We start from the raw sequence: 12,378 nt of genomic DNA, 5'->3' as shown, positions 1-12,378 counted from the left end.
GAAATGTACAAAGCAACCATTTATTATTGTTGGTTAAACCCTCCTGAATTCACCAACAAAGAAAGTTCCCAAAATGGTTCAGGTCCCAAGAGCAACACAATAAAACTGCTGCAACATGAAGCTGGACTTTGGGACCCAGAAAATCTGAAATATCTGATTATCTTAAATCTGTCACTCCACAGCTTTTCCCCAGCTAAAAATTGCAAGCAAATCATCAAACACAAAGTAGCAACGAGAGTTACCACACCAACATGTCATCTGTTTTGAATAGACAGAGCATCTGCATAACATCATTTATGAAAATCAACATGGAAGTGTTAAGAATTCTGTTTTAATAATTGAGTATAAATATGCAAATGAAATTAAAACACAACAGTATTAATAAACATACTTTTTATATATAAAAGTGTCGTTTATTGTAAGGAAACTTTAAATATAACCAACAATATTGAAAATATCATGACTGGCATTTATGGCCTTGATTGTAGTTTACTGCCATAGAAGTAATTTCTAGCATTTTTCTTAATCACATCAAGCTAGTGCAAAATATAGGTATTTTTAGAGATTAAGCATACAGAATGACAGGAGTGTAAATTTTGGTTACCTGATATTTCCTTCTAGTATGACAGGCCTCTCTTTTTCCATAAATCAAAATTACAAAGGCAAGTTACATGTGAAATTATTTATACCATGTTTTTAGGTTAAAAAAAGACATTTGTAACTTTTGTCCAGATTTATTTTTTACGAATCTGACTTATAATTCATACCATATTGTATGATATAAATTATATATTGTTATCATCTTATATAATCATAATTTCATATTCAGGTATGATTATATAAGTTGTCAGAACATATCACTAAGTATAGCTAACAATTACATTAATGTACACAAATATATGGCATTAGAAAAGTCATTGAGAAGGAAAGATGTTATAACTCAGGTGTTTGAAACAGGGCACAAGCAGCCTTCCTGCAATTCTTTTAGTGTCATTTTGGCAAAAATACTGACAGTCACCATTATGTGCACTACCTTTCATGCACATCAGTGGGCAGCATTAAAACTGGGCTGTGCCTGAAATTTCCAGCCACAGACCCTTGTAAGCATTGAGCCCTGTGTTCCTAATTAAGATTATATTCTCTCTCACCAGTCTCCGAAGGTAGCCCATGCTATTATGGCTAAAAAGATATTATTTTATGATGACCTACAGGATTTTGAAAGCAAGACATGTTAGCTTTAATGATAACATACTTTCCAGACAAGTGCAAAGCTTTTGAGATACTGGTCTTTCAAATTAAAAATATTTTTGTACTTCTTGATAAGAATTTTTCAAGTACAAGCTTAGTTTAGCATGGCTTTCAGTATCAATCACTTCAGTAATTGAATCTGGTTTTGATAGCTACGATTAGACTTCAAGAAGAGAGATACACAGAGATAATTTCATTTGAAATAAGTAAAAGACTTGATAGATCTAAAAAGGTGAGATCTAAATAAAAATTTAACTGGAGAACAAGCAAAGAGAGAGAAGACAAAATGCATAAATATAAAACAAGGGAAAAGGAAAATAATATAGGTTATGTATGTTTGGGAAGAACATGACAACCACTTATGCCTTTGCTTTAAAGCACTAAGGTTAATGTGTCAGCTCTCCTCACTCTAGACTGTACAGAATACATGTAACTAATAAAAAAAAGGCAGTTTATTGCAAAAATATACAAGTCCTCTAATTGCATAAGATATTACAATGTCGTGCTGAAACAGGACATATTAAACAAAGAGGACTTTAAACAAATTACAAAATGCTTAAAATCAGATTTGGGTCATGAGCGTTACACAAAATGCATTGTCATGCTTTATCTTATGATTAGTCTTGTGATTTACTACATCTGTGATAAATGCAACATAAAATCATGACAACTGTAATAGTCAGAAAGTAATATCTACTGTATATCTTCTGTATTAATACATATAAACAGTGTGCACTAATACTTCCAACATATCACATTCAAACTAACAGTCTTTCCAGAAAAGTTGTAACCGTTTCGAAGAACAGAAGCTGGTTTAACAAGTTCATCGCATGTGGGTTTTTTGAAATCTACTCTTCAAGGAAATGCTGCTTTAAAGGACTTGGTTTTCAGAAGTGCTGTGCTACTATGGGTCATCTTAATGCCAGATGAAACCATTGTTGCCGAGCACTTTTGAAAAATCAAGCCTGCGCTTATTAAATTCTTGGTTTTACTATTATTTCCACTGTTTTGAGTCCAAAAAATACCCCCAAACCCCACTCTTAAAATTACAGAAAATGCTTGGCATCTATAGGAAGAGAGACAATTTCTCAGTGGACTAACCACTACTGTGCTATATTCTCGTAACAGATCTTGTTGCTCCACTGGTTTGTTCATGCACTGGGATCAGCAATGTCCATGTTTGTTCCAAACAGAGCAACCAGCTGTTCTTCATAGTTTGCAATGTTTCTTTTCAGAATTTCCTTACAAGGTCCCAAAAGCCTTTCAAATGCCTGCACATCCATAACTAAGATAAAAAGGAAGAGAAATAGAGAGAATAAAACACGCTCATCAGTTGCAGACACTAATCTTGGTGTTTATGACATTCCACTGTAAAACTATAAATGATAACAGGGCAGATATTACTGAGGCATATAATTTGTTTCACAGAAGAGAACCACTTAACCATAGCAAAACCAAGATCAACCAACACATTGCTGTCTTGAAAATTCATAAATAAACTCAGAATTTGCTGTGCCTCTTATGTAAGATCTTTGTGATCCAAGAGTTGCTAAAGGACTGAGGAGGGGCCTCAATTCCTGCACAGAATAGTTTTAAGACCCTTGAGATTTCAAAAAAAACATATCTTCTGCTGATGTTGTTGGCTGTGCTGGGGTCTAATTTAACATATTTACTTACTATTTTCACTTGTTTCTACTCACAGTGGTAATTGTGATATTTATTTCCAAGAAAACATACAAAAAAGTTGGAAACATTAATTCACATGCAATATCGATACATAGCTGACCAGAATATTTTCTTTACCCAATTACAGAATATTCCCATCTATGGTTCATAGAATCATAAGATGCATTGGGTTGGAAGGGACCTTAAAGATCATCTAGTTCCAACCTCCTTGCCAAATGCAGGGACACCTTCCAGTAAACCAGGCCCCATCTAGTCTGGCCTTGAACACTTCCAGGCATAAGGCATGCACAGCTTTTCCCTGGCCAACCTGTTCCAGTGTCTCACCACTCTCACAGTAAAGAATTTCTTCCTTATGTCTAACCTAAATCTACCCTCTTCCAGTTTAAAACCATCCTATCACTAGTACCCCTTCAGCTTTCTTGCAGCCTCCCCTCAGGTACTGGAAGGCCTCTGTAAGGTCTCACCAGAGCTCTCCCATCTTCAGGCTGAGCAAACTCAACTCTCTCAGCCTGTCCTGATAGACGATGTGCTCCACCCTCTGATCATCTTTCGTTACCCTCCTCTGGACTTGCTCCAACTTCTTGTTTGTCCTTCTTATGTTGGGGACTCCAGAACTGGACACAGTGCTGGTAGTGTGGTCTCACAAGTGGGGAGCAGAGGGGGAGAACTGCCCCCCTTGACCTGCTGGCCATACTTCGTTTGATGCAGCCCCGAATAGGGTTGGCTTTCTGGGTAGTTTCTGACCAGGGAAAAAAACTTCGTACTTCAATCAGCTTCCAACCTGGTGGCCTGTAGTCTCTTGGCTCCCTAGAAAAGTTCAAGGTCTCTGCTGTTTGGGAAGTGCCAGAGACCTTAGTGACTCACCTATACTCGGTAATGACACTTCCTAACTACTGCCTCTTATTCTTTCCTCTTTGTCATCTTTGATCTTTATTGTTTAATTGTCTCTGTGTGTTTAGAGAGAAGGATTTTTTAAAATAATACATTTATAAGTAAATGAGAAACTTTTTGGTTGCTGGCTTGGTAGTCAAACTGTCATTCGAGAATGCCAAATCTGTCTTTGGAGTTCAGTTTCCCCCTAATTGGACACAAATATTTAGAAGCTAAAAAGTGATCGATGCAAAGGGCTGTTTATGATCACAACACTTATGGCCTTTGCTTTTACTGTGCCTGAGGGACAGGCATGATTAAATTAACAGCTGGTGAAGACAAAATTATTATTAAAGCTTAAGTCATGGTGATAAACCAGGATTTTTTCTACATTCATTTCTTGGATGACAGTGAGACTACCAAAAAAGAAATATTTTACCTTTCTGCAAAGGGTTAGACATTTATCTGGTAGCTATACTGCAGCAATATTCTTTGTACTGTCCTGGAACAATTTTTACTTCCATGTGATTGAAGAAATGTTGGAGAATTTGTGTTTAATACCAGTTATCAATTGCAAATTTCTCCAGATAATTAATGTAAATAGGAATGCACAGTAAGAGATGATACACATAGACATTCTATTGAGGTACATGAAAATAAATTGTATATTCTGGAGAAAGAGTTCACAATAAAAACAACCAGACAGATTATGTATCATTTTATATTTGGTATAAAATGTTATTGAACAATACCTAAGCATTTGACAGTGCCAAGAGCAAACGCAGAAGCAGCTCGTGGTTTGTTAGTTACAAGGGCAAGTTCTCCAAAATATTGTCCTCTTGAGCATCGAGCTATTTCAACTGCTCCATTCTCTTCTACATCTTGTTTACCCTGAAATACCAGGTAAAAATCAAAAAGGGAGAGAATGAGAGAGAGTTTGCTGAACTCATGATTGTATAAGCAAAATTAGTAACAGTGGTAGCATTACTGTTTTACAATTAGAATGTAAAATGAATTCTAAATTAAAATAATTTATTTTAATAAATTAAAAGAAAAAAATCCATGTTTTAGGAATCTTTACCTTCCTTGTCATTATAATCCTTACTTCTCCAGATTCCACAATGAAGAAAGAATCAGCCAAGTCACCCTGTTAAGAAAAAGTGAGTTAAAGAAATGTAAACATTTCTTTTTAGTTTCATGGTAACGTTAAGATATTTGCAGCAAATGCATTAGAGCTCATATTTTTGATACCTGCTGCAAAACAAATCACTTTTAATGTGTAAACCATACTCAAGGCATATGATAATAAAATAATTTATACAGAACTCACAGCAAAGCCTTTTTATTAAATCATGCAGCTGACTGTGCCTTCTACAAAAGGTAGACAAAAGTAATGTTATGGAAGCTTTTGTGATCTTTATTCCTGTTTCTCCACCTTTCTTTCACCTTTGTGGAACACAAACTATCTATTCTTCTAAATTATTTCCTTTACAAAGTTTCCAGTAGAAAAAGCCTCCAAGGTAAGTCTTCAGTGTTCCTTGTTGCAGACAATCATTCTCTTACATAGCTTGAATTTCTAAGTATACTAAAAATGCTGACGTCTTGATTAATACCAACAAAGAAGGATGTTTTTTCAAAGTAAGCAAAAAAATTAGCTTCTGAAACAAAAGAATCACCTCTGTTAGAGGCAAGATTCATTGCTTTTGTTTTGAAAAAGAAAAACATAATTGAAAGCATGTGTTGTCTTTAAATTACATGATCATTGTTAGCCATTAGAGAAGAAAAACTAAAACTAGTAATAAGCTGTACCTGAGCAATGATTTGTTCTCCATCTTTGTACACTTTGGTGCCAATCACATCAACCACTTTTAAGCGCTCAGACATCTTAATTTAAAAAAAGAAAATGTAAGAAATATTTGGTTAACATTGCAGTACTACATTTAGGAAGCCCTCTCATATTTCTTTTCATTAATCTTTGCACCCAATAGTGTATCTTTATTTTCCTGCTTTGATTAAAAAAGGAAGAACTGCTGAATATTGTTCCAGAGGGTATATTCTAGTGTTAACAGCTAGGTAATTTGACAGAGCTTCCATTTTTGGAAATCTTAAATCCCAAATCTTAAAAAATTATTTTTAGAAATGCATGTATGTAAAAATATAGCTGTTAAATGAAAAGAATTGTTTCATATTATTGACTAATATCTAGTAAAACTAAGCTTAAGAAAATAAAGGTAATAAATAAGCTTAAGAAAATAAAGGTAACAAAACAAAAACAAAGGTAAAAAAATAAAATAAAAAAATACAATATTAACAATAGTTCTTTATCTTGAAAATTTAGAAATCTAAGAAATCTGCTCTTTCCCCAAAACAAAAGAATGCAAAATTTTACCATGAAGAAAAATTTTGTTCAAAATTTGAACTCTACAAAAGCAGAATCTTATCAGGTATCTCTGACACAATTATTACAATAAAACAATAGAAATCTTACTTCTAAAGATTTAAGGAATGGCAATGACTCAATAAAATTTTCATACATTCTTCTCTTTTTGGCATTATTTTTTACAATGATTCTTCGGAATGTTACCCTGTCCTGTAAATACAAAAGGAAGACAGCTTTTTAACAGAATATACGTGCCTAGTTGAAGATAGTTTAGAAATGGATGAATATGTTCAAATTACCCAGTTTCAGTCATTCACTGCAGCTGTCAGAGTACCTGACTATTCTCCCCATAAGTCAGTTAAGAAAGATTCCTCTAGAGGTCAATCAAGAGCTCCTGAAGTTAAATTTACCTGATTCACACTCTGAAAAGCTTCTCTGCTCTTTGTCAGAGAATATCTATAGAGTTTACATATAGAGGATAGAGAGTTCACCTTAAACAGTTTGGCTACACAGTGAACAGTGAGTGGGTAATTTAACATATTAAAGAAATTCTCAATATTTAAATATTTATTTTGCAAAGTCTATTCTTTATTCTGAGGCCCCATATATATAACACAAAGAGGTTTTAATATTATTATGCAAAGAAAACAAAACTAAAATGTCCTGGGGTTAAGGTCACAGTCTACTTTCTGCTGTTTCAGCAGAGTAAGACTCATGGTTACCCTCAATAGCCAAGTGGACATTTTTTAGTATTTGGCAAAGCAAGTGAAGTAAATGGACTGAAAACCTATGTGTGCTCTTTTCTTCACTCAACTTCACATGACTGTGTCCTGGTGACAAACTGGAGGTGAAATGCTTTGCAAGCCTTCACTGACAGAGGTGGGACTTGTTGGCCAGTAGAACACAATAGAACTTAAGCCATTCTTATGGTGTCCTAAACTCTGTCATGATCCCAAAAGTCGTAAGGATTAATATGTTTAAAAGCTGTGTTTCACTTCAACAGGAAATTGTTATCTTGGGATCATCATAAAACTGGTAAGTGAATCCTGAAGAAGATGTATATCCCAGTTTTACTCTTTGATAAATATGATTACTGTTGTCAAAGATCCAGATAGTATAACACTGACAAATAAACTTATATTTGAATTTTGGCCTGGATCCAAAGGTATTTTTCCTTTTAAGATGTGGGAAAATATTTTAAAGATTTAAGTAATTGCCAAACAGTTTACAATTTGGGAAATTATCATTAAAGCAGAATGAAACAAAATTGTTTTTAAAAACTCAGGGCTTTCTTAAGCCTCAAGTTTACTTCTGCAGAATTTGGAAAAAGACAGTAGTGTGTCCACAGTTGTCAGAATTTTTAAAATCACACTTTCTAAGATGATAACTAATTTTCATGCTGATACACCATACTGGTGCAATTTATATAAAATAATTAAAACAAATAATATCTTTAAAAAAGTATTTCACTTACCAAACCCCAGATGGCACCAGGAGAGGTAGCTATTATTGTAGCTGCTCTGGGTGTATTGTACATTAAGGCCAACTCACCAAAGCTTCCTCGGTTATCATAGGTTCCAACACACCTCCCAACACCATCACATTTTACATAAATATCATATGTGCCTCTGTTAATAAAATACATAAATACAGTGAGTAGAATCCAGTTGTGGCCTTTGCTAAGCAGCCTTTCACTTTGTTTTTTAATATAACGAATTCCAAAGATAAAACATTTGAACTATACATCCACTTGTTTAAATTATATTTAACACCTTGTAGAGACATCTCAATCACTTCCATATATAATAAAACAAGTTCCTTCCTAAAGAGAGGGGAGTATTATTAGTTTTTACACTGTCAAATTAAAAATGGACTGAATTTACAGTGATGTATTGATCATCAGAACTTATTAAAAATTAAGCTCTGACTTAGTATCTGCTTCTTTATTTCATTTTAAACACACTAAATACAAATGTAATAACTCTGCAAAAATTGCTATGATATGATCACTGAAATAATAATGCCAGTTATTTAATATTTAAAATATTTTAAAAGCTGTAATTTGAATGTAATAAACAGAGGAGATGCAGGAAACCAAATGAATGTACATGAAAAGCAACATGAGATTATGAAATAAAGATATATATTTATCTAATATATTGTGGATTTCTTTTCCCCATCATTAAATTAGTAACTTTTTGCTTTGCTTTGAGAATCCAGTAGAATCTGGTATTTTGTAAAACATGACACAGCCATCCTCATTGATGATGAACCATCTATTTGTTCAGTGCTGAATATTTGTATGGTACAAGTTGACAAACCCTGTGAATTTAATGCAAAATTTTGTACAGTTATTTCACTGATAAGGAACTCACAGGTAATTCTCTCCACCTAAAAGATGGAAGGCTGGCAGAATACTTCAAAGTCCCTGAAGCTTTTTGGGTAAGAGATGACAAACTGCAACCTCAACAAAGCTAAAAAATATTGAGTCTTCAGCAAAGGATCCTGACACACTTCTATGAACTTCTGAGCCAATATTGCAGTTGGAAAGGACCTACAACAGCCATCTGGTCCAACTGCTGACCCACCGAGAGCTGATCAAAAGTCAAAGAATGTTACTTAGGGCATTTAGGTCCGAACAGCTCATAAACTGACAGGCTTGGGCCATTGACCACCTCTCTAGGAAGCTTGTTTAGTGTTTGACAACCATCTCAGTAATAAGAAATGCCTCCTAATGTCCAGTCTGAGCCTTCTCTGGTGCCGCTTTAAACCATTCCCACAGGTTCTGGATCCCAGGGAGAAGAGAGCAGCACCTCCCTCTCTACTTCTCCCCCTCAAGTAGCTGTGGATTGACCAGCTGGTTATACTAATCTATACTGACTTTAACAAATCTGCATTTCTTTCAGAGTTCTAGCACAATATACCTTTCAAACACTCTCAGAAATCACTGTATTAGCATGAATCTAAAGGTACAAATTAGAAAAGGTGTTTTGGGACAGCCTGTGAAAGATGGCGAAGTAAACACTCTTCTGACCTCACTGGATTCAAAACTAATCAGGATCTTGGATTTTTCTTAGTTACCTGCTTTTTCTGGTATAGATCTGCAAATGAAGACTAGAACATAGGGTCTAATAATATTCATGTGAATGAGAAAGTTTGCAGATAGTATTGAAAGGAAGTAAGATTTCAGAGTTTAAGCTGTAAAATTTTCCCCATTGTGTTTTGTATTAAATTTCCTCCTTTCAAAACCCACTCTCTATGGCTCAGACCGAGATGTGTTGGTTCACATGTGGGTTTTTTTGTTTGTTTTTTTGTTTTTTTATGTGAGAGCTAAATGCAAGCATGTAGAGAAATATATTTTTTTCAATGGACTTTGACACAGTACTTGGTGCTAGAATAAGACCTAGTGATTCACCTATCAATGACATAGAAGTTGTCACCATCATCCCCTTGATCAATGACATGTTCTCCTCCTTCAACCAGTTTTTCAAACATTGCGTCCAACACCTGAGACATCTGTTCCTATTTAAAAGAACACAAAGAAAAGAAATCACTATGTATTTAAAAATTTTACTTCAAGTTCACTGTTTAGCCTCCCAAATATGCACATAAAGCATATTTAACATGAAATTTTGTGCTGCAGAAACATGTGAATCAATCAGCAAGACAGTTTTATTCAGTATTCAGTATTAGTTTTTTAATCCCCCCATGTTCAGAGCCCAGCTTGTCCTTGCTAATGATAACATGTATCGTGTCTGTGATATAAGCTGCTCGTGAGCATCCAAAGATACTCTGTCCCCCTTCACAATTGCATAATATCATGTAGTTGAAAAAAACCCCACAACTATATTCTGGCTGTAAAATCTACACACTTCGTTTAGGCTTTAGAAAGGTTTTACAGAATTTAAAGTTTAAAAATTATTGTAATGTATTTTGAAAATCTAATTATACAATGCCTGTGCAATGTCAGGACAGACATAACCACCAAGGTCTGCAATGCTTTGGTTGAGTAAGGAAATACTGAACTCCTTGGGAAGGAGAAATGTACACATGGCTACTAAACTGCTTTGTTAATTTGAATGGAATACAAATGTTTAGAGAGAAATGTTAGCAGACTAACAAAATACCACCATCTGAATTATGATTGTCTAATAAAACCAAATCACTAATTACATATTTTGTCTTGTTTGGTGTAAATTTGCTAAAACTTTACTATTCACATTTAAAAAAACCAACCAAACAAACTAAACCCAGCTCATTTTGGATTAATAGCATGAATTCTAAAAAGATAACTTATAAACCAACATTTGTTTGCAATTTATCCAGCAATATGATTAAAATTCTGAAAATAGCACAAAATTATCCTATAGTTTTTGAAACATATTAGCTATGCATCATACTGGAAGGCAAAAATTTTAGTGAAAAACTCAGTAAAGAAAAGCCTGTGGATTTAGATCCCCATGCATTTCACAGTGGTCCTATTCATAGCATTTCCAGTCACTGAAAAATAGCATTTACGTTTCCAAACAAGATCTGGCTAAGTCAGTCCTCTAGAGTCCTTTGGCAACCAATGGACAGAGAAAACCACACTGGGTAGCTCAGAATCATTCTCTAGAGGCACCCGTCTTTCCTCTCTCTCTAGATAGAGAGATCCACTGTATCTCACAGTTGGACACTTTTTAGACAGATAAAATTAGGTGGAATGAATTCCATCCTGTTGAATTTCTTCACTTGCTCAAATCTCTTGAGAACATTAGCAGTGTTATCCAAGCCTTTTAAATAACTGGAAGCTAAATACAATTTTATTTCACAGGGCTATGTGTGGGCACAGAATGGCAGCATCCATTCTCAGTAAAGCCAGTCATGGTAGAATATAGTAAGACATCATGCAGCCTGCCTAGGCCAGCAAAGACCCATTTAATTATGTCTCTGTTTGGTACCTTGTTTAGTATAGGTATGTATTTGCAAAAAGAAGGATCATTTTACTACTAGTGGATGGGTTATACATTTAATTTTAGAGAAAGAGAAAAGGATGTGTGGCACTGAAAGAGACTCAAGATTAGGCATAGGAGTTGCCTTTTAAAAATCTTTCACACTTAAATTAATACATAATATTAATTCAGTCTTTTCAGTTTTCCCTATGTAAACTAAAAGGACATTCCCACAGAATCTGCAGAACTAACCTAATGTCAGCTGGATGTCTAAAGCATTTGAAGAAGCCCTTTGCCTTCCCCTTGCTTTGCATCTGAACTGGCAAAGGGGCTTCCCAACAAAGAGCCTTTGACTTATTTGAAAACAAGAACATGAAGAATGTTCCATACTTTATGGGAGCATAGAAGGTACATGTTATCCCCTAAATGCAAGAAATGCATGAAAAATTTATTATAAGGGCCCTGATCCTTGGAAATTTAAATACTCCAAAGACATCTTGAAAATAAGATTAAACTAAAGAGAAAGCTATTTGCAGTACTGTAAGAAATAATACCTATAGTTTTAATATTTTTTTCAGTGTGCTTCACCTCAGATTTCAGGTTAGAACATTTTCAATCTCATAATTACAAACCAAATTTTTCTACAACTTTTTTAGACAACCAAGTGAAATTCACAAATACAGTTCCCTTGTTAATTTTTTTTAAAATTAAAAATAATGTTTTAAACACTTTAAGTTATTTAGTGCAGTAGAGGGCCAACCAACTGTCTATTATCTGCCAAAGTATTACTTGTATATTTTAACTTAGAGCTATATTGCAACTAACTTAAAGGCAACTGATCCTTTTGCCAAAACTTTCTATGCAAAATAAAGATAGAGCAGACAGCAATAACTAAATCAGCATGTGGTTCTTGCTTTTACTGTGAGAATTACCAGAGCTGCTTTTACAGCTTGCTGCTATGTGAATCCTCTTCATTCCCTTAACACAATGAATCTCAATTTATTGCACCTTCCATAGTTACTTTGACAGGATAAAGATGGGTGCTTCTGGAATTAAAAAGCAGATCTGCTATCGTGCACAAAATTAATTCTGGCATTTTGTAAAGTGGTGCAGTCTGAAAGCTTTTCTTTCCTAAAGCAGTTCTCGTTTAAAAAAATACATATGAAGTGGAAACAAAGAGGTTTTTATATCACTATTAGTAAATCTGATACATGCAATTCTGTGGCAATCTGGTAATCGATATGGTAAAGAAGGATACTTTAT

General features: G+C 34.4%; 1 protein-coding gene across 1 annotated transcript in view; it reads right to left on the bottom strand.

Annotated features, from left to right (window-relative positions):
* Window positions 1-2,261: 2,261 nt before the first annotated feature.
* The window catches only part of PRKAR2B (protein kinase cAMP-dependent type II regulatory subunit beta), an 84,083-nt gene continuing 73,966 nt past the window's right edge, over window positions 2,262-12,378 (bottom strand). Inside the window, exons 5-11 of the mRNA XM_030468991.1 lie at window positions 9,600-9,706; window positions 7,659-7,812; window positions 6,293-6,394; window positions 5,614-5,688; window positions 4,886-4,951; window positions 4,557-4,695; window positions 2,262-2,533 (exon numbers count right to left, since the gene is read on the bottom strand). Of these exons, the coding sequence (XP_030324851.1) occupies window positions 2,400-2,533; window positions 4,557-4,695; window positions 4,886-4,951; window positions 5,614-5,688; window positions 6,293-6,394; window positions 7,659-7,812; window positions 9,600-9,706 (777 nt within the window). The 3' untranslated portion in view covers window positions 2,262-2,399. The remainder of the gene's footprint in view (window positions 2,534-4,556; window positions 4,696-4,885; window positions 4,952-5,613; window positions 5,689-6,292; window positions 6,395-7,658; window positions 7,813-9,599; window positions 9,707-12,378) is intronic.

The sequence above is a fragment of the Calypte anna genome, chromosome 1 (assembly GCF_003957555.1).
Source record: "Calypte anna isolate BGI_N300 chromosome 1, bCalAnn1_v1.p, whole genome shotgun sequence".
Taxonomy (NCBI): Eukaryota; Metazoa; Chordata; class Aves; order Apodiformes; family Trochilidae; genus Calypte; species Calypte anna.
Note: the sequence above shows the minus strand (reverse complement) of the source record. Positions and strands in the feature narration are given on the sequence as shown.